This window comes from Tetrao urogallus, assembly GCF_951394365.1.
Source record: "Tetrao urogallus genome assembly, chromosome: 2".
In the NCBI taxonomy this organism is placed as follows: Eukaryota; Metazoa; Chordata; class Aves; order Galliformes; family Phasianidae; genus Tetrao; species Tetrao urogallus.
Genome location: NC_136814.1, coordinates 23,211,893 through 23,233,867, shown reverse-complemented (window position 1 = coordinate 23,233,867; position 21,975 = coordinate 23,211,893). Strand labels below are relative to the sequence as shown.

Here is a 21,975-nt window from a genome sequence, read left to right as displayed (position 1 = left end):
TCCCCAAGGTGCTGGGGCCTATCTTGTTTAACATCTTTATTGATAACCTAGACAAGGGGATTGAGTGTACCCTCAGTAAGTTTGCAGATGACACCAAGTTGAAAGGTAGTGTCAATCTGCCTGAATGTAGGGAAGTCCTGCAGAGGGATCTGGATAAACTGGATTGGGCTGAGGTGAATGGGATGAGGTTCAACAAGGCCAATTGCAAGGTCCTGCACTTTGGCCACAATAACCTCATGGAATACTACAGGCTTGGGGCTATGTAGCTGGATGACTGTGAAGAGGAAAGGGACCTGGCAGCGTTGATCGATGCTCATGAGCTGACAGTGTGCCCAGGTGGCCAAGAAGGCACCATTTGATTCTTCAAAGTAAAAGCATGCATCACAAAACAACATATCCACTTGTACTCCAGGTGGAATATATTTCCTCATGTTCAGTAAAATATTGATGAGGAGATGATAGTTTGCACTTTCCCTTTTCAGGTGTGTTTGCTTTATCGCTCTTTTCCATGAAATCATAATTTCTGCTTAGGATGCAATTACCATTCGGCTAATTCTGTCTGTGCTTTAGTTTCAATTAAACTAAAGTTAAGAAGATTACTTCAGTGTTGCTCTGGATATTGGAGCTCTTCTTGTTGCTGTTTTTTCCCTCAAGTCTCCACGAGGAATCAACAACTTCTGGGAAGATCTTTGCTTTCAATTCTCACTTATGTTTTCTAAATTTTTAAATTCATTAAAAAAAAAAAAAAATCTAGTCCTGTTAGCTGTAAAGAAAAGCTTTATAGTGCAATCCAAGAGTGTTGGTTCAGTTCGTGAGCCAGAAAATAAAATATAAAAAGAAGCCAAATATTCAATAAGAAAATAAATTCTCCTTATTGAAATTTAATTGGGAAATGGGGCAAAGAAGAAAGAGAAGGGACCAAAAGTTAAGCTGTGAATTCTTGTGGTTGACAGCTCGATTTTATCCAACCCACACGCTGACACAGCCCGGATAGAGCATTTGCAAACAGTGCTTGCAAAGCAAGCTCCGTACATTTTATGTGCAACCCACAGTGCTCTCTCTACCTGCACAAAACTCAGAAGATGGCCAGATGCCCTTTCAACAAAACCAAGCACCCGAGTGGAAATATACAGAAACCATACCTTCTTCCGATACCAAAGTAAAGTAGCAAAGATTTTTGCTGTTTCCAAACTGCTGCATGAATTTGAGATGAGCTAAATTCTCTTGTGTGAAAGCTAGCAGCAGCTGGCAATTGTGGTGGCTTCTTAGGAGCTTCACAGCTCCGCATCCAATATCCCAAAGTGACATAAAAGCATGGTTGTGCTTCGGTTCAAATAATTAAGCATTCAGAAGCTGTTCATGTGCTCTGCAACACATTAACACCATTGACTTCAATAAAGTTGCTGCTGCTTTCATATGTGAAGGATCTAAATCTGGCACATAACCTTAAAAACTCTGAATCTTTCATATTTCAGCCAGTGTTACTTTAAGCCTGTCTTGCTCACGTCCTGTAGCCACAAAGTATATCCATCCTGTACTATGCTTTCCAATCAGACTTACATATGAGTGGGATGCAACTGTATCCTGAATGCAGGCCTCCAACAGAAATGTACAGACTATTAAAAGCATTCCTTCCAATTTTAAACAGGATTCTGCCAAAACACTCAAATAGAGACGGTCAGCAGACTGCACAGTGGTTGCCATGATGAAGTGAGACACCAGCTTAAGCTCTGTCTGCACCACAAATTTAACCACACTGGTAGCTGCTTGGTGGTATAGCCTATTAATCTGGGCTCATCTCTGTATAATTCATCCTAAAACATATTTGCTCCCATCAACAGAGAATCTCAATGTGGCTCTAAGGAAGCACGTGAGTGGGTGTGTGCTGTTCACAGATGTGATGCTATAGGGCTTCAGGAATGTGACTGAAGAGCTTGCTGATGGTTGTTTATCTACTAATTTAACACCAGTTTTTTAAAAGTGAAAAAAATGGAAAGACTGGCTCTCAGCACTGCTCTGCAAACTGAGGCAAGATGGGTTTGTCTTCAAATACCTGGATGATTTACTTTTGGAATTACATCCCTGGATACTACCCTCTCCTTTCTCTTGCAACTCTGACACAAAATCAGTAAAACAACATGAAAGCCCAATGGTAATTAAAACTTTCCATCACACTGCACTGACACTATCAAGACGTGGGTGGATTTACTGACACAGTAGTGGAAGTCTGAAATCAGCATTGGTTCCATTCTTTAGAGATGCAGTGCTTCTGGCACTCGGACAGAAACACCCACAAGTCTTGAGAGAATATGATAGTTGACCTAAAATATTTATATACACTAGGTTATTCAAACAGTTTTAAAGATATTTCTGAGAGAGCGCCTTATTTCAGTTTGATCTCTGGCTCTGTGCTCAAGAAACATCTTGCACTTCACTGAGAATTTTTTGGGAATCTAGATTATATCCCAGTTCTGAATGCTTGGCCAAGGAGATGTAAGTCTCTGCCAGCAGAAATATACACTGCAAGACAGGCTGCCTCAGTGTATTTTACCAGTATTCCACCACATATTGGACTGATTTGAAACAACAAATTGCAACTGCATTCTTCTACAAAGTAAACTCAGATCAGACACATTTCACAATGAACTGCTTCAGATAGATTTGAATATATATGGAAATTTTTGTAATGCAATCTTTGCAAGGAGGGAAGCAATAATGCACCCAAATATTAAAGAATAAATAATCTTTACATATCAAGCATTGCACAGATTGTCATTCATTCCCAAGTGGATTTATCTTTCTTTGCAAGAATTTCTCTAGATAGAAGCACAGAAGTTTTGAGTTTTCTCAAACCTCAAAAAAAAAACAAAACAAAACAAAAAAAAATCTACAAAATACACTGATCTTTTCGGCATTAGAAATGAACCAAATTTCTGCCATGAAATAGAAATGGAAGCTAACAGTTTTTAAGTATTTAAAGGGAAGAAAATAATAAAGGGAACATAGGATATCAGAGCAGTCTTAATAGCATTAAGCAAGCCTTAAAATTAAGGGACAAAAAAAAAGCTGTTAATTGACTATTGAGAAAAAGTAGCTAAGCAAATTACATGTGGAGGTAGCCAAGGAAAATGGCACCAGTCATCTAGGGTTGTTAGAACTGACTGATGTGGAGCAGAAGAAAAGCTTTTTCAGGATGGAGCCTTCAATGTTAGAAACAGAAAACAAATCGAAATGGTTGCAGACCTACATTAAAAATTCAGCATTCACTATCACAATAACTGTAGACACATGGCCAGTCTATACTAAATACATTTGTTCTGCAGAGGCATCTGCTGTAGGCCCTTTCTCTCCTGGTCTGAGTGAAGAAATTCTCCAGCTTACATCTCAATTCCCCATCTCATGTTTTAGCTTTCATCATGTATTTGTTGCAGAGTCTCAGCTCCTACGGTAAGTGGGCTAGGGGATGAGTTAGGTTAAAGCAGCTGAATTCAGCCCTGGTGCTCATGGTCACGCAGGAAGACTGGATCATCTGGCTTCAACATCAAAGCAGTAATCCCAGGGCTGGGTTTGTGTCCTGAGCAATGGGTCACCCTTCCTCTGAGGCCGTCCAAAAATAGCAGTGATGTCAGATCAATAGTTGACTGTCGTTTTCCAAGTAACATGGGTTTTTTTAAACAGCATTTTCGAGTTTTTCTAAAGACTATTCATTTCTTCTTGACAAGCAGCAAACACACAAACTATCTCATCCATAAGTAAAAAGGTTTTGCAGAGGAAGGCTCAGTTTCTAGATGCCAGCTGCCCTTATGGCACAATCTCACTGCTTCCAGACCCAGCCGCACAAGACAATCTTTCAGTGTTTGTTCCCAGGTGTGTGGTAACTGAGACACTCCTCTTCCATTTGCCACACTGCTGATGTCATTAAAGCAGAACTTGAACGCTATTCCCAGACAACACCTCCTCTTGGAATTAGGGCTTGGATGGATCACAATGCCTCACTCTGAAGTGAGGAAGCATGCAAACAAGAGGAGTAACGGTTGTTTATGTGGGTGGATAGTGATAGGACAAGGGGGAATGGTTTTAAACTGAAACAGGTGAGGTTTTGATTAGATATTAGGAGGAAACTTTTCACACAGAGGGTGGTGATGCACTGGAACAGGTTGCCCAAGGAGGTTGTGGATGCCCCATCCCTGGAGGCATTCAAGGAGGCCAGGCTGGATGTGGCTCTGGGCAGCCTGGTCTGGTGGTTGGTAACTCTGCACACAGCAGAGGGGTTGAAACTGGATGATTGTTGTGGTCCTTTTCAACCCAGGCCATTCTATGATTCTAGGAAAGTCTCACCAGAAAATCAGTTCCAGTGCTCAAGCCCTGCAGCCATCACTTCCAATCACTTCTCTAATGATTCACTCTGCAAACATCTCCAACCTTGCTAGCCATTACTATGACCTTTTCCCCCCATGTAATTGATCTTACATCCATCCAGGCAATATCTATCCCAGAAATACACTTCTTGATAAAATCTTCTCATGCACCATACATCCAGTCCACTAAAAACAATAATTAAAAAAGGCAATGCAAAAATATGAAAATTATAAATACTGTAACTTCCTGTCTCCTAGTACTAAAATAAGCTATGAACAAACAGCGCAGAATGTTTTGTTTTTTTTTTCCCCAAGCGTTCCCAGAATGCCTGTCATATTCTCTGGTGATGTGGTCTTGAATTATTTTAGACTATAAAACTTCCCTACTGTTTACCCCCACTGCTTTCTCAGCACTAAGTACAATCAAAGGTACGATGAGAATACACACATGCATACTTTCCTTCCTGCTCCCTCATCCAGGGACAGTTCTACAATCTGGTAAAAATTCCCCCCCATCTCACAGCATGAGTATCTCTCCTGGTAACTTAGCAATTAATGTAATCTCTTTGTTGTTCCTATTGCTAAAATGTTTACCAAACTTCAAAACTAAGACTAACTAATTTAGATTATAGCAGAGTGCCACCTAGTGCCAAGCAGGTTTGAAGTCAAAAAGCACGCTCTTATCTGATAAATTCTTGAACAAAAATTGATTCTTCAGATACATTTGCATTATATTATATGTCTCTGAGTGGGTGCAAGGAAAGTATATAAAATAACAGAGGGGAAAATTATAAAACAGCCTGAACTAATTGCATTATTTGTAAAGCTGGCAAAACTCTGCCATTACCTAAGCCTTGCAGTTCTAGGTGAGTCCCTAAAGAGGTCATTACATGTGCTCAGGACTTCAGCACAGAACAAGATAGACACAAATGGAAGAAAATACTCTCAAATTACTCAAGAAATGCCCAAGGATAGAAGAGAAAGAATAGCCATGTTTACTTCAACTTTTGTTTTACATGACTTTTCTTTTTCTTCCACCAGGAAGAAAATCCAAATTCCTTACTGAAATGGTCATGTCACATACGGCAAAGAATATCTTTTTTATTTCAGGTGAAAGGCATATATCAAGCCCAGAAAACACAAACTGAAAACCTTACATGCCCCACAGCTCCCTAAAAAGAAATATGAAGTGGAAACTCTGTTTCTGGGCTCTGAAAAGGGCCTTGGGCATGAACACAGGTTACCGACAGAAAAGTTCACACTTTTTTACTGATTTTACTGATGCTGTGAGGAAGATTTTGGGCTGGCAGAGGATGAGATTATTCCTTGACAGTGCAAACAGAGATTAATCATTTCCTACTATAAAGGAATGATGTTTCCCATGCTGTAGACGTTCTTCTCTGAGACCAACAAAGGATATCAACACACCAAAGAAGGGTGTTTTGTAAAAGATTGTTAAGAAAATGATACCCAGCCTATAGAAATCTCACTCTTGTCTCTCAGTGAGAGCTATGAGTAGTTACTAACAACTGGCTCACACAGATCGTCAGGGTGGAGCACAGATATTCCCAGCAAAACATGATCTGAGACTAAGTCTACTTGCAGCTTGGTGCCGTTCTCTTCCTTGGGTGTGTTTCAGAGAAAGCTGAGATTAATTGCCATTTATTATGAAAAACACAACTTATCTTTTTGCCAGTATTACTGGGCAGAGTGAATCAAGAAATGATTCAATGAATATAGTTTTTGATTTCCTTCTCATCCTCTTCAGTGCTTGCAGACTGCAGCAAAGCCACAAAACACTACTTTCACTATTTGTATTTGGAACCTGGTATTATTATTCAGAAGCACAGACTGAAGCATAGAAGTTATCAAATTCTTCCATATTGGAAGAAAAATAATGCTTCTTAACAGCTTCATAACTGTTTCAAATTATGGCAAACACATCTTTGCCATGGGAGAACTTTGCACAATTCACTGGTTTCTTTTTCTTTACTTGTTTTGGTAACAGCAGGGTTAGAGAGACATGAAACCTTTGTAGGTGCAGCAGTTTGAAAGCTCTGCCTGACATGCAGCTACTACATTAGCAAAAGTAATCTGAACAACTTCCTCCATGTTACAACAACAAGTCATCAGCTCTGACTCAAAAGTCTCATCTTTAGGGATGAGAGCTGTCACTCTGCTGAGGCTGTGCTTATTCACAACCATGGGTGCCACAACAGAAGAATTTGCTGTAGCCCATGAGGGCAACAGCAGATAGGGTGTGGAGATGCTTCTGTAGGATTGGCCCCTCAGGAAGACCACTCTGAAGTATAAAGTTGCTCCCACCAAGCACGTTCTCTCTCTGCAAAGTGTGGGATGGGTGGCTCTGGGTAATATGAATGCTGCACAGCTTTCCCCAGCTGCATACTGTATGCTGCCCAAATACTGCCAGTAAGAGAGAATGCCCTGGGTTTCAAACCTCAATAAAGCCTAAAATAATTAAGTGTGGGATGGGTGGCTCTGGGTAATATGAATGCTGCACACCTTTCCCCAGCTGCATACTGTATGCTGCCCAAATACTGCCAGTAAGAGAGAGTGCCCTGGGTTTCAAACCTCAATAAAGCCTAAAATAATTAACAAGAAAAAATTGAAGCTCTCTCCCCACTTACAAAACTCCCAGACAGAGGCAAGGGAAAATGCTACTGTCCCTCAGAGTTGACATTTTACTGAGAAGGTTTTCTCATGCTATGTAGAATTGAACCTACTTTAGCTCAAGCATGATGTACTCTATGCAATCTTTAATCAATCAAGTTCCTGCCTACATGTTGTTTTTCATGGAGAAATTTCTTGATTTAATCAAATAAGTAATAACACCACATCACACATTTCCATATGTAATAAATGCACATTATTAAATCTTCACTTCTATACAAAATTCTGGCAGGGCAGCCCACCTCAGTTTTTCAGAAGCAAAATTTCCTCATTCTATGCACAGGAAAACTGAGACATGGGGGTAGAGCCTTTTGGCAACAGCTTCCCCACTGAATTAGTACAAGATCAACCCCCTGCCCAGGACTTGGGTTTAGAAGTCAGATCACCATCGGGAAACTACTGTATCAAGCCCCAGAGACCTCCAAACCAAATCCAACAAACGATAGGATCTGTCTTACAAAACCACTCAGACAAAATAAAGGGGCTGATTCTGAATGATCCTCGTGATTCCTAGCTCTGGAATCCTCTTTTGGTTACTGCATTTGAACTGTTCAGACTGAAACACAATGCTCAGCTGCAAAATATTTTCTTTTTTGGCAGCTCACAATCTTGTTCCAAAGGCACATGTGAAATACATTCCTGGGTAATCTTGGAGTGAAGTGGGCCAGATGGTAGCAGTCAGATGTGACCCAGTTCTTCTTAAGCTCTCATATTTTCAAAGATGCGTTCTGAAAAAATTCATGCATCTCTCCCACAGCAGATACGTTTCATACAGCTTTTGAGGCAGCTCAAGCACACACAGACCCTCACCAGCTGCCTGTGTCCTGGAGATAAAGGAGCTGTGCACGTGTGTAAATTAACAAGTTATCCCATTGCGATTTTTATTCTGCTTCCTGAAGGAGAGCAAATCGCGAGGATATCAGGCAGCCTCCTGGTTTAAGGAGGGTAAGGGAGTGGAAATACTTTCTTGAGGCTTCACTGAAAGGAAACAGATAAAAGAAGAAAGGGAGTGGAAATGGGTTCTAGTTGTTGTATCCGCTGGAGTGGAAGGAATGGCTTTCAAAATGGCCATAGAATATTTCCATTTAAGATTTAGTCGTCTTCTTCTGAGAAAGACTTCAAAACACAGAATTCCTGTTCAAAAATACATGAACAAAGCACTTCTTCCAGAAGGTTCATTTTTGGTTCTTATTTTTTTCTCATGTATTTGGCACTGACATCAGAATAACATCCCTAGTGTGTCAACGTTTCAACATTCAGTATCATGGTGCTCAGAGTCATGCCACGTATCTAACTAATGCTGCAAAGCCTATCAAAGTACGAAGCATAGCAAAGAAAAGCCCCACCAGGCTGGGTGGCCACTGAAGCCAACCAGCTGGATGGCTCCTGATCCTCCACTTTTTGGCACTCCCCACCCACCTCACAATAGTCAGGTTTTGTACTTAATAGGGAACAAAGCGTCACAGAGAAAAAGGATGGATAGCCCATACAAACCAGCTCCAGTACCCTGCAGAAGCACAAACCTCCCTACATGAAGAGAAGCATGACCTGTGGAGTGGAAGCTGGCACAAACAGCCATCGCTTTGTAAAGATGCATAATATACAAAGAAAGATTCAGACTAATACAAATGCTTGGTTCAACATTGTGGCTTATCAGATTGACTAGTAAGAGACCTTTGGGACCAGGGGGTATACGTGCTGGTTGTTCTATTGCTCCTGATGTTGGCAGTTTCTAACATCATAGGTACTTACTGTCATATGGTTGTCAAAGTTTGTTAAGAACACAAAAGAAAACCATTTGCAGGATTTCAGGATAAAGCTTTTCTTATTTTCACTGTCACAAAATAAAGGACAGGACCCAAACTATTTTGTGAATGTCATCTGTCCTTCAGTTTCTCAGAGCAGATGCTTGCAACACAGAGGTTGAGCTGGAGAGAAGTGATTGTTCACCAGCCAATGAGGCGATAATACCCATCCCAGTGCTGTAGGCTGCCTATGGAGATCCTTCCAAGAAAGTGAATTTCTTAAAATCTGAGCCTTATAGACCAACTCCATAAAAATACAACTTGCTAATTAAGAAAAAGTAATTAAATGTTCTTCAAAGACAAAATCCTATTTCCACAAGCTCACAGTCTACTCTGGAGAAAACAAGAAAGATGTATCTTTTTTGGCCTATGCCCAGACTAGATTATCCTGATGATTGATACCGTTCACTTTGTGTCCAAAGTTTTGGCAGAGAGATTAAATAATCTGTTTCTACCTGCAGCAAATGCAAATACCAGATGTTCTGTAAGTGAACGGGGGAAGTAAAAATAAACAACATGAAAAATGCATCCAGGGAGGGATATATTTTTGGAAAACTTATTCTATGTTGAGAAGCGACTGTGCAGCACTGTTTAATTTCATTCTTAACAGAAACCTACATGGAGCCAACTTAGATAATCACAGCTGTTACAAAGGCATTGTAAATTAATAGAAATATTTTGTGAAAAAGAAAAGGGAGTAATCTACAAAAAATACTCAAAATGTCTTCATAAGAATTCATGCAAAGCAATAGGATTTCCCCAAGCTACAGTCCATTTCCAACATGAGAAATAAACCAGTCTCACTGCACATCATCCTGTCCTCACTGGGTCTACAACTTCACAGATCAAAGTTGGGAGACAGGAGCATATTTCCACCCAGGAAAATTTTTAGCCATCAGTGAGAAAGGTAAAAACTCTGACATCCAGCTCCAGTTTATTTTGAAAGGGGGTTCAGAGATGAGTAAGGGAAACTATAGCAGAGCTAGAAAAACAGGACATACATTGCCACAAAACAAAATATTCCAGGGTCTTGCATGGAGATCTCCACACTTTCAGATTAGCGACCAAATATTTTACTTCTTCAGCAGGGAAAGAAGGTATAGCCTTTATAACAGAGGCTCTCCTGAGTCAAGTTGGAGGACAAACTCAAAAACTTGAATATGCAATTACTCAATGCAATTCCTTAGTGGCAATGTGTTTCCTTTAAGGACATAAGTTAACTAAATCAATTTCTCTCTGCTAAGGAAAGTGCTTATACAGAGGCACAGAATATTGGATGGGATGGAGATATTTAGAATTGCTTTGACTGAAAAGCAAAATAATAATATCCAAGTCTTCTCTCATCACAGTGGATGAAGATGGCATGATTTCTGATGAGAGCTTGTTTTAATGGAACAGCATCCTCAGATGAATACAAGTATTAGAAAACAAGACTTATAAACAAATCCTATGAGCACTATCAAGAGTAAGCTTAAGTCTGACATAGAAGAGGAACACGGAAAAAGACTGGTTGAGAAAATCAGTGAAGAAAAAGCTTCAGAAACATTTTGTAACCGGGTTTGACAATCATTGTGCAACATAATTCCCATTCCATTTTCTCTACTAGAATATCAAAGATTCCTACAAAACGGCAAATTCTTGCAGCTTACAGAATGAGAAATGCTAAACTACCATTTAGTCCACAAAATGCTATAGTGGTGACTGCATCCCTTTACTTAGCAAAGTTGGGTGGTCCGTCCATATGAAATTGCCTCTCTACGGCTTTCTCCCTCATTTCAGCTTGCAAGCTATGAAGAAAAATATCGTCATTTCCTTGAATACATTCATTCCTGAACAAACTCAGATATCTGAACAATTATTTGGAGACCATTTATCTGTCATAGTCAAGAAAATTCAATGACACAATCCCATACTTCTGTTATTTGTGCCTGTCATATGAGAACATATTTCCTTTCCATAAATAACTTCCAGAATCACCATTCCATTTCAAATCTTAACTTTGTATCCCTGAGATTTCTTACATGAATGTCGGCTAATGTTTCCTTAAAATTTGCTTCTTCTGAAATTGCTTTCATACAGTAAATTTTGCCAGGCTCTCCACAGAAAGAAACACAAGGTGAAAGTATGTGTGAACACATATGCCTGAATAAACTCTAATGAATATTTACTTGGAAATCTCTGTTAAGGCAACGTAGGGCAGACATTTATCTATTCATTCATTTAAACTGCAGCAGGAAGACCAGACACCAAATATTTCATAAGAAATATTCAACATGCTCATGATAAGGAGATTAGTGATTTGGGGATTTTCGGTGGTGGTTTTTTGGCCTTTTTCCACCATCCCTCAAATCAATGCAAACAAACAAACAAACGAATAAATAAAAATAACAAGTTTCCATGGAGCATTACAGATCAAGAAGCAAAAAAATTACCATTATCTTCATATACGGACATGGTTTAGCACATGAGAGGTAAGGAAAAACAAGTATTGGTATTGTTCAGCCAAAGGAAGTGCTGCAGACAACTCTATCATGTCTACACACTTATGTGCCTGTATTACATTTGTCTTATTTGTGGTTACTGTTTAGAATTGGCTTCTTCTCACCACTGTGGATCGGTAACTGCGCAACCTCACTACTTCAGTGTTTCAGCAAACCTTTATCAATCAGAGGAGAAAATAATGGTGAAGCTTATTTTAATTTTAATTTTTTCAAATTGAACTCTGCCCTCAAAATGAATACAAAGTGAAATTTCTTGAGAACTTCCCAGAATAAACTTTGCGGAGGGCCTTTGAAAATTTAAAGGAACAATGGAAACCAAACAAATCAGGTTAAGGATAACAAAATAGTTTCATGCTGGGCTGATCAAAAACTTGCCTGTTCTTTTGCACATGTGATTTTAATTCCCTCAATTTCTTGCAGATTTCATTAAATACGTATTTTACAGAGATACAGCATAATGGATGTGCAAAAACTTGTGTGCAGAGAACCCCCACACCAAGCTCCCAACTTCTTACAGATGTACCTACTCAAAAACTTAGGAGTCAATCCCCATGATTTTCAGTTAGACAAGTCTCTAGAAACATTGTGAATTCTGCAAGAAGTTGGACTGCAAAGTAAACCATTTATGGCAGTTCTCCCCATCTACAGCCCTCCCCCTTCCATGCACAAATTCTTCCTGCTCTCCGTTGTAGGGTTATGATTTATTCCCACAGGATGATCCTCAGGAGATAGCACATGCAAGAAAGAAATATTATAGTTGGCAATAATTCAGAGCCCAAAACGGGATACAACCCACAGTTTCCCTAAGTCTTTCCTTACAACAGAGCTAAAACAGAATGTCTTTCATACTATCTGTGACATTAAAATCTGTGACCTTGGTCAAACTCCAGAGAGAACTGGAGAGACACAGGAACTTGCTCTGCAGTCAAACCTGTGGCAGACCTTGTGGCAATGCTTTCTTTTGCCCATTTCCAGCCAGTTTTGCTCAAAATTGTGACAAATTAGGGGAAAAAAAAAAAAAAAAAAAAAAGGAAAAATTAATGCAGTAAATGAGAGTAAGAGTAAATTCCGAGTACAAAAATTTCTTCCCCTGTCCTCTTTGAAATTCACGGATCTTGATATCTGTGTGCTGCTGCTAAGATGAAAACACTCTGGGAGGAAATAATCCAAGTCAGTGAAACTGTTCCAAGAACATCACCAGCACTGACAATGATGATGTAGTGCTCTCATTAACCAGAAACTTTGACAGACCTCCATAACCTACTGTGGGGCAGAATGCAGCCCACAGCAACCTTTGGCCGGTTTGCTAAGTATATGGACTTACATCCATACACAAGCAATATCATTTAATCCTTGAATCTATCAAAATTCTCCAATATAAGCTGAGGTTAACGTGGGTGTACACATAGTCCTGACTAAGTGTGGGATGGACACCTACCCCGACAACTCTGTCCTAGGTAGGTTTTTCAGCAGTTTAAAATGTCTCACATTTTCCACCCAGGTGGCAGAAACACCACAAGACTACTTACCCTTCACAATTTAGGATATAAGCAATGTTAATGCATGACAGCTTTTGATGCAAGAGACTCAGCTTCACACAATACACTCCAACCAGCACTTAAGTTTTCGTTTGCTAAACTTGGGGCAAATAGGAGTTCTGTTTATGCTACAGATGCTTCACATTAAACATTCACAACAAAGATCCCATTAGCATTAACAGTATTGGGTATATGCATGTGCACAAGATTTTGATTGTTCTCTCTAGTCTTAATTCTGCAGTGCCCAAGCCTTCAAGGAAAAGTCCAACTAATGCAAAGTGGAAAACAACATTTTCCATTGAAACTCTACCTGCAGGGGAGTAATTTAAAACAGTGAGCCCAGCAGGGATGCAGCTCGCAATCACCCTGGTGCCAGAAGAAACAATGGGAGCTTAGCATACACTTACCTTCTCTGCATGCTACATAGCTCAGTTTTCTTCTTTTCTCACTGTCATATAGAAAACTGTTTGTGTGCTCAGTTCTACTTTTCCTGAGCTCAGGGTCAGTCTCCAGGCCTCCTTAATGCAACAATAACACTATGTTTTCTCATCTCTTTTTATCTCGGTCTCAAAGTTCCCAACTCTACTTCATCATCCACACAGTACCAGACAAAGGCTTTTGCTTAAAACACTAGGAATTAATTCCATACCACTTCCATAGTAGTTGGCCTTTGAAGTAGCACCCTCATCAGATGTAGACAGCTTAGGACATCCCCTCCTCTATAATTTTACTGAATATAGTTAAAGGCATATGAATGGACATAAGAGAGGCTAAAGGAAAAAACTTATTCCCAGAACAAGGATTTGATGGACATGTACTGGGGGAGTAGGGGGGAAGGCGGGAATGTTTGAACACTGACTAGAATAACAAGATGGCCTATTTAAAGGGGAATTAAGTTCTGAAACACCATCATAAGCAAATGTTCGCTCTTGCTTTCAGACTGGAAGTCCAATGATGTGTGTCGGATGAGAGCAGGCTGTGTGATGGGAGATTCAGAGCATGTTTGATAAACTAGCAGTGCACAACAGAAGCATCAGATTGATGAAACATTTCTCAATGTGGAATTCGATATCTCAAGAGCTATCTCGAGCACCTCATAAAAAGTATGTTCTAGAAAGAGTAACTTTAATGCACTTCATAAAAAAAAAAGTAGGGATAACGACTATAATCCAGACAGCCTTTACTAAGTTAAATAATAGTGTTTTAGGCAGCAATCCCAATGAACAAACAAAGCACACTGCTTGTCAGAAAGCAAACTCTGAGGGGGTTTTTTGCTTACCTGGTAAAATGCCTCGAGATTGCGAGTTACCTCTTCTGAAGCATTAACCTCTAGAAGATATGTCAGGAACTTCACCTCATCCATCCCAATGACGGTGTGCATCCAGACCCACAGGGAGCCATGGGGCCTGTCCTGCAGCACTGAGATGGGAAATGCTGTTCCACCATTTCAATTCCTCCCCATCCCTCTCACCTCACATCCTGCTGGGAATGCTTCCCCTTCCCTACACTCCTAAACCTCCTTAAGAGCTCATGCTTCCCTGCAGCATAAAGGCAGTAACCTATCCTTCTCTTTCAAGCATTAAAAAAATGTCCCTGGGAAGTCTTCTCTGTTTGATGCTTGTATATACACACAAATACATCACTGTATACATTAAACAGTTTACAATGCGTATGCTGCTCCGATTCCTGATTGTACAATCCCACTGTAGGCAGGTTTTCATTCTCAGTTGATTAAAGTATTAGTACATAGACCATCTGTGAGAAATAAGGATTAGGCAATGGGCTTGGACTTGTTCAGAAGGAAAGCAAACAAGCAGCACAAGTCTCACACAAGTAAAATCCATCTCGTGTAATATTAATCCTTTTGTTGCCAGGAATCAACAATTCATTGGCAGCAGAAAGGAGAACTTTTTTCTTTGGCTCAGTTTAGCTTAAATTTCACGAGGGCTTACTACTTTTTTTTGGTCCCAATTCAGCTAAAATACCGCACTGAACTGAAGGAACTATAAAGGAGTATAACTTACAGAGTCTACACTTCAGATAGGGTCTTGTTATCAGTGTCATAAAACGTAATTTTTGCTCCACATTTTCAAAGAAAACTAAAGCCACAATCTATGCATTCTAGAGATGATTAAATAAAGCCAAGAGGCTGGAACTTAACACACATCATATACAAGAACTTGTTATTTATAATGAGAATTATAGGAAGATCAAATGTAAGAAATGCTTGGTTCCCCATCACCCATCTACACCTGTAGTCTATTCCTTACCTACTCTGGAGCTTTCATGGAAGGAAAACAAAAAGCCCCATAATATATCATCATATTGTATCGCTTTATATGCAAAACTCTGTTAATATCACCTCACATGAGATACATCTGAATATGGATGCATATCATAAAGATGCATATGCTGGACATTTCCTAACATTCTGTTATTTAATTATGCAACCTAAACAAACATTTTAATGTAGAGTTCAAAGTTTCAGTCATGCTCAACGACAACAGTTTTAATGTCTTAAGTGCAGCCTCCACTCTGAAGTCTAGCTTCACGTGACAAAGACCATCACCATTACAAGTTGCCTGAGCTGGCAGCAGAAGATGCTGTCCCACAGCAGCAGGCACCTGAAGCCATATCCTGCTTCCATCGTGCGAAAGGCTGCTTCCCACCTAACTGAGCAGCCCAGGAAAAGCAGCAAAACCTTGTGCTGAATTTGGACAGAAAGGGAGTAGAGCCAGGAAGAGCATGCTATTGCACAGCTGCCCATACTCCAGTGGTACGTGATGTTGTGGGTGTGCTGGAAACAGCATAACATGATCTTAAGGCACCTGCTTGTTCAGTTTAGAACAGCTACGTAATCTGATGGAAAAGAAGAGTCACTGAGATTTCCAGTCAAACTCAAGATGTGGCACTGATGTTTTTTAGTTAGTTTGTTTGCTTTTAAGCAAGGATAAACATAATGTATTTGGCTATCTTGGAGGTTTCTTTCTCTTCTCCACTTCATCCTCCTTTTGCAAATGACAGGAACCAGCTGCAAGCAATACGATTCAAAGCCTTATAAAAGACAAAGAATCATTCACAAGGAATATATTAAGAAACTGAAGCATATTGTGACCCTTGATAGGACAAGGGGAAAATGGTTTAAACTAAACTGAAAGAGGGGACATTCAGATTGGATATAATGAAACAGGCTTTTTTTACAGTAAGGGTGGTGAGGCAATGGCACTGGTTGCTCAGGAAGGATCTGGATGCTCCATCCCTGGAGACATTCGATTGAGTTGTAGGTGCACCTGTTCACTGCAAAGGAGTTGGATCAGGTGGCCTTTAAGGGCCCCTTCCAAATGATTCTATGACCTTCTTCATCTGCAACTGGATGGAGACCATCAGCAATGTGGAAGCATCATGATATTTAACGCATTATTTCACAAATAGCCCTGTACTTTTCACATGACTTGCAGAAGCACGTAGAACCCAGGAAGGTAAGCCTGCAATACATACCAGGACTGATACTTACTTACCTGTAATCCCACAGTGCCTATCAAAACATTTGAAAAGTAAGAATGAGCAATATTTAGTAGTGTCAGCCGATGCTCCTGATGCTTATTTTTAGAAAGTCATCAAGAAAGCACAAAATAAATGAGGTCCTTTTCCTTGTCTTCTAAAACAATACACACAGACATCACAAATGTGACCACAACATGCACACTGCATACAGAAGGAGCCAGGACAGATATGAAAAATACACTGCAATATATTCTTTTGATTGCTTTATTTTTTTTTAATCTTCAAAATTTTCTGCCTTCAGACAGGAATGCATGATAGATAGAAATGGCTCAAACATCTTCACATGAAACACTCTTAATTCATTCACAATTATTTTTCTAAAACATCTACTGTTACATAATCCCACCCATTTCCATCCATTATCACAGATTTAATTATTTGTTAAACAGTAGTTGCCAGCAATTGAAAGCTGTAAGGCTTTTTGCATATTAGTAGAGTCTTCTGAACTACAAACACAAGAATATCACAACTATATAACTCTCATTTTACATGGCAACCCCAGGTGACAGATGTTCCAAATGAAATGTCTTGCTTACATGGAGTTCATAAAAATGACAGAGAGCTCTGTGCCTCATTAGCTCTAAAATCCTTTTTCCTTTACTAGGATAATTTTCTAAACCTATGCCATACTCCTCCTTTGGAACCATACAGTCTGATAAGCTGATCTTTATCTTCCATTGCTGCTTTTTGGCAAATCTGCAAGTCAGGCAAACTAGAGCTCTCCAGTAAAACACTATGTACAGAGCACAGTTTAAACAGATGGGTTGCTTGGAATCCATTTGTCCCTCCATCCGAAGGGAACTACTTTGAGGTTTTCTGGAACTGTTGTAAACAAGAGGATATATTTTTTAATATATATATATGTGTGTATATATATATTTATATATTTTATATATAAATGTTCTAAATGTCCTTTGGGAGTCCATTTATTTTTTATCTTTCCAAATGATGACTAAATACCTGATCTGTAGCATTTCTCCTGAGAAGATACTAGTAAGGGAATGACAGTTTTGATGCACTTTGGAATGGCACAATCACGTAAACGCTTGCACAATTAAGACTTATGAACTCATCCAAAGTATCTAAACATGATATTCTAACTAAGAACTAAAATACCAGCACAATGCAGCAAGTTAAAAAAGAAAATTCTATGTAATCAAAATATAAACAAGTACATAGGAAATGGATATCTGTCAGTAAAACTATATCTTTTTAAAGTAGGAAACGTATGCACTTAAGAAAAAATTGTAGCTATCTGACAAACTTCATTAAAAAAAAAAAAAAGTTACTTTCCAAATGCATAACAAATGCCAAGATATCCCGTAACTGGCCAGGTATAGCCACATGAGAGCTGCATGGCTTAGAGCAACCTGGGGATAGAGAGGTGGTGGGGAAGTAGGGGTGGGAAAAAACAAAGTCACAAAATATATCAGCAAGTCTGAAAACAAAAACAAAAAAAATATCACATCATCTAAATTGCTGTATGCTTCTATCACCATTGCTAAAGGAACAGGAGAAGAGAAGAGAAGAGAAGAGAAGAGAAGAGAAGAGAAGAGAAGAGAAGAGAAGAGAAGAGAAGAGAAGAGAAGAGAAGAGAAGAGAAGAGAAGAGAAGAGAAGAGAAGAGAAGAGAAGAGAAGAGAAGAGAAGAGAAGAGAAGAGAAGAGAAGAGAAGAGAAGAGAAGAGAAGAGAAGAGAAAAAAGAAGAAAGAAGAAAGAAGAAAGAAGAAAGAAGAAAGAAGAAAGAAGAAAGAAGAAAGAAGAAAGAAGAAAGAAAAAAGAAAAAGATTGCAGTTTAATGATTCCTAGAGTTACCTCTAAAAATTAAGAAAAAAATTACCGACTTAATATACTAATCCCAAGCACCAATTTAATAATTTAAGTTAACTGTATTTTTCTCCTACTACGGATGGAGCAAGTTCTGCTTGAAGGCTTAAAGCTTAACTCTGGAGCCCATCTGACTTGTGTTCTTGTTGCACATTCTCTGCCATTCACATCGAAGTCACTGTAAAGACTCTCTAGGCAATTCTTTGAAGAGACAATTGGATCCTACTGTTTAAATCAACTTTCAGATCATGAAAAGTGAAACACACCAGTATTTGGTTAGTCTGTTATTAAGTAGCCTAAAAAAATGGAACAGCTGACACCATTCCTCAATAGGATTTGCCTTAGAACTAGCAGCACCCAGGGCAGACCAACTGTGAGCATGTCCAGACTCCACTAGGAATTAGTAGTGTTAGAAAATTGCATATGTGTTAGATCAAGAAGGCATTGCCATACACATGGCATCATTACATTGTTTTTCCTCTATTTTTCTCACTAAGAAAAAACAAAGGAAAACAGCCCTACCAAGAGATTTTTGGTTTTTGTTTGTCTTCGCACCTAGAAAAAGCAGCACAGTAACTCCTCAGCTGGAATTGCTCAGTGCTTCCCATCAGCTTAGCTCTTTCAGAAAGCCCTTTCACATAGGTAAGGTGGTCTATCTCAGCTAATTCTTAGAGCTAACCTTTTTTTCCAGTATATATTTCATGCCACTTCCTAACAGCAATTTCAGAACTACAATGGATCTATGATAATGTCCACTACTAACTTTGACCAGATCTTGATACAAACCATCGAAGCCAGGCCCTTGGGATGGTTCCACATATTGAACTGAAGCTCAGACTAAAAATCTCACCAAAACTCAAAAAGCTGGAGTGGTCATGAATCTCAGCTACTTTTGCCTATTTGAACCCTCATCCTGTAATGAAAGCACGCACACCAAGGGACAATAACAACCGTCTGAGCTGGGAGCATTATGACTCTGGCGAGTTCTCCTGCTGCTCCTCAGTGACCGTGGACTCACTGTGCTCCTCACTCGTCTCATTGGAGGGCTCCTCGTAGCCTGGCTCGGCGGGGTCCAGGCTGCTCCCATCACTTTGCTCCTCGCTCTGTTCCTCACTGGCCTCTGCAGACTGCTCCAAGTTGCTCTCCAGGGAGGCCGGAGAGCTGCCAGTTACATTTTCAATTTGGTTCATTTCGTTAAAAGGCTGCGGGAGGGGAGCAGGAGACTGTACAGCATTCTCACTGGCAGAAATGGGCACTTTGGTTGCACCGATGTCTACAACAATGTCATTTTGTGGTAGAGTTACCTTCTCCACAAGTTTCCATTGGATAATACTCATGTCTTTCCCTCCAGTTGAGATCAAGTGACTATCGCTATGGGTAAAGCTGACATTTGTCACATGACTACTGTGAGCACTGTATTTGTGACTCGGAGCCTATTAAAATAAGCAGGAAAGAAGAATCACACATTTCATTACAAGAACACAGGATACTGAAATCTAAAGTTAATATTGTTCAGATATTCTGAACAATCTATTGCTTAGATTTCCCATACAATAAATCTTCTCTTCTTAATGTTTACAACTCAGGAAAAATTTAGAACATCATTTGAAAGGTAATGTACACCAAACTAGGATACTAGGAAAAACTTCTCTGAAAGAGTGGTCAGGCACTAACACAGGCTGCCCAGGGAGGTAGTGGAGTCACCCTCCCTGGAAATGTTCGAGAAACATGTAGATGAGGCACCTAGAGACAAGGTTTAGTGGACATATTGGTGATAGGTTGATGATTGGATTAGATGACCTTAGAGGTCTTCTCCAACCATAATGTTTCTATGAATTAAGGCCTTTGAACAGAATGAATCAAGCTTCTGCTCCAGAACTTAAGGATAACTATGGCTACTTCAGTATATATATATAAATAAATTCACGTTATAAAAATCTTAATCTTATGAACCAACTGTTACATTAATGGATAAAAGTATGCTTTCATCTCTAGTGCTGTTCTCACAGATTTGGTTGCCAGTTTCCAAAACACTCAGACTAAAAGCAGGTGTCTGGCAAGGAAATCATCATGTAGTGCAAACATACACATAAGATCAGACTGGTCTAGACTTACCTTTGGCTTGGAACAGGGATACTGAAAGAGATGGACCTTACAAAAATCATCAGCAACTGCTATCACTTTTCGATTATGGGATCTGACAAGAGCATTTATGTCTGTCCCATCTGATCCTTCAGGCCATACTCCTAGGAGAAAGGAGTGCAGATATTTGGATAGCAGATATTTATCAAACAAAATCTATACAGCTGTGACAGACAAGCATAACAAAAGAAAAACAAGAAATTCAATTGGAAAATGGAGCAGGTGTTGAATTAAATGTTGTAGTCATTGTCAGCCTAATGCTGTTCTCCCACAGTCCCTTCTACCCTCAGGCCCTCAGCCCTGGCCCAGATAGTCTCTTGGGCTTGATATATTTCCTGGTGAAAAGCTGTCTTCCCTAACGCTGATTTTAAGATTAAGTTTGTTGCTTAGACTAGCAACTCTTAAATTATCACAGACTTACACACAAGCATTTAAAAAGCAAGACTGCTGCTGAAGTATGGAACAAGGCAAAGTACTGTACATTATTCAGAGGTTTTTTGTGTTGTTGTTGCAATTTTTAATGTTTGCATGATTCAACAGAGACGACTGATGATACTTTATACAGAAACCCAGACTGCAAATTTCATAGATGAAAGTGCTGTCAACTGCTTAAGTACAATTCAATATGCTTTTAAGTAAAAAAATAAGACATTGATATGTCTAGACAAAAGAATAACAACACTGCTTGGATGAAAAGCAGTTGGATGAACAATTTGGGAAGGGGAGAGTCTGTAGTTTGAACAAAAACGAAGACCTCAGAGATTATCATAAGAAAACTGGTGATTGACACCTGTGAGAAAAACTGAAAGAAAATTAAGCAAGGTGTTGTAAAATAGAAATTTATGCCAATGGTGGCAGATTTTGTAGGTGAGAGTAATTTTTTTTGATTAACCTGAGAGTTACGAAGATTTTTTCCCTTCAATTTTTTTCCACCTCAAGAAGGATTTTGTGTCTGATTTACTGAAAGAGATATCCGCTCTAAGATTTGAAAAAACCTTCCTTATAATCACTGGCTTTGGTGGAATAAAAAGCACATGCTGCTAACTACCTTATACAGCAAAAACCTCAGACATAGCACTACCTTATCTTTTCAAACTCCTACATTTTCTTCTTTTTAAGAAAAATGGCAAAAAAACATCTAACTTTAAAGCTGTTTTCCCCCTCCCAGTTCTTCAGTGGGTTGAGTGAGAACTTCATTTTCTCTGACCAATAACAAAGGCAGCTTATCATATTCAATGCAGTGCCAATAAACTACATGGCATATTATTCACTAAAGGCATGAAATGGTGCAGAAGGTATTCAGAAATATTTTAATACTCTTGCACCAATGAATTAAATCTGAAAAATATATTAAACAATTTCCAAGTAGCTCAAAATGAATTAATTTTAACTTTTTCCTGCATTCCTTATATAAAATACTGTCATCAGATGGGAGGAATAAATGAACTTAAAGCCATTTTCCTGAAGTTTCAGCTAGCACCTAAGGCAGGCAGTGCTAAATAGCTACGCTATTTCCTCTTCTTTTTAATTTAAGATTAAAAAGACTAATA

The 21,975-nt window shown here is 39.3% G+C and overlaps 1 protein-coding gene across 1 annotated transcript in view; it reads right to left on the bottom strand.

Annotated features, from left to right (window-relative positions):
* Positions 1-19,251: 19,251 nt before the first annotated feature.
* EML4 (EMAP like 4) overlaps positions 19,252-21,975 on the bottom strand; it is a gene marked incomplete at both ends in the record, with an annotated part of 91,392 nt that continues 88,668 nt past the window's right edge. The window contains 2 exons of the mRNA XM_079549900.1: positions 19,252-19,716; positions 20,399-20,529. Of these exons, the coding sequence (XP_079406026.1) occupies positions 19,252-19,716; positions 20,399-20,529 (596 nt within the window). The remainder of the gene's footprint in view (positions 19,717-20,398; positions 20,530-21,975) is intronic.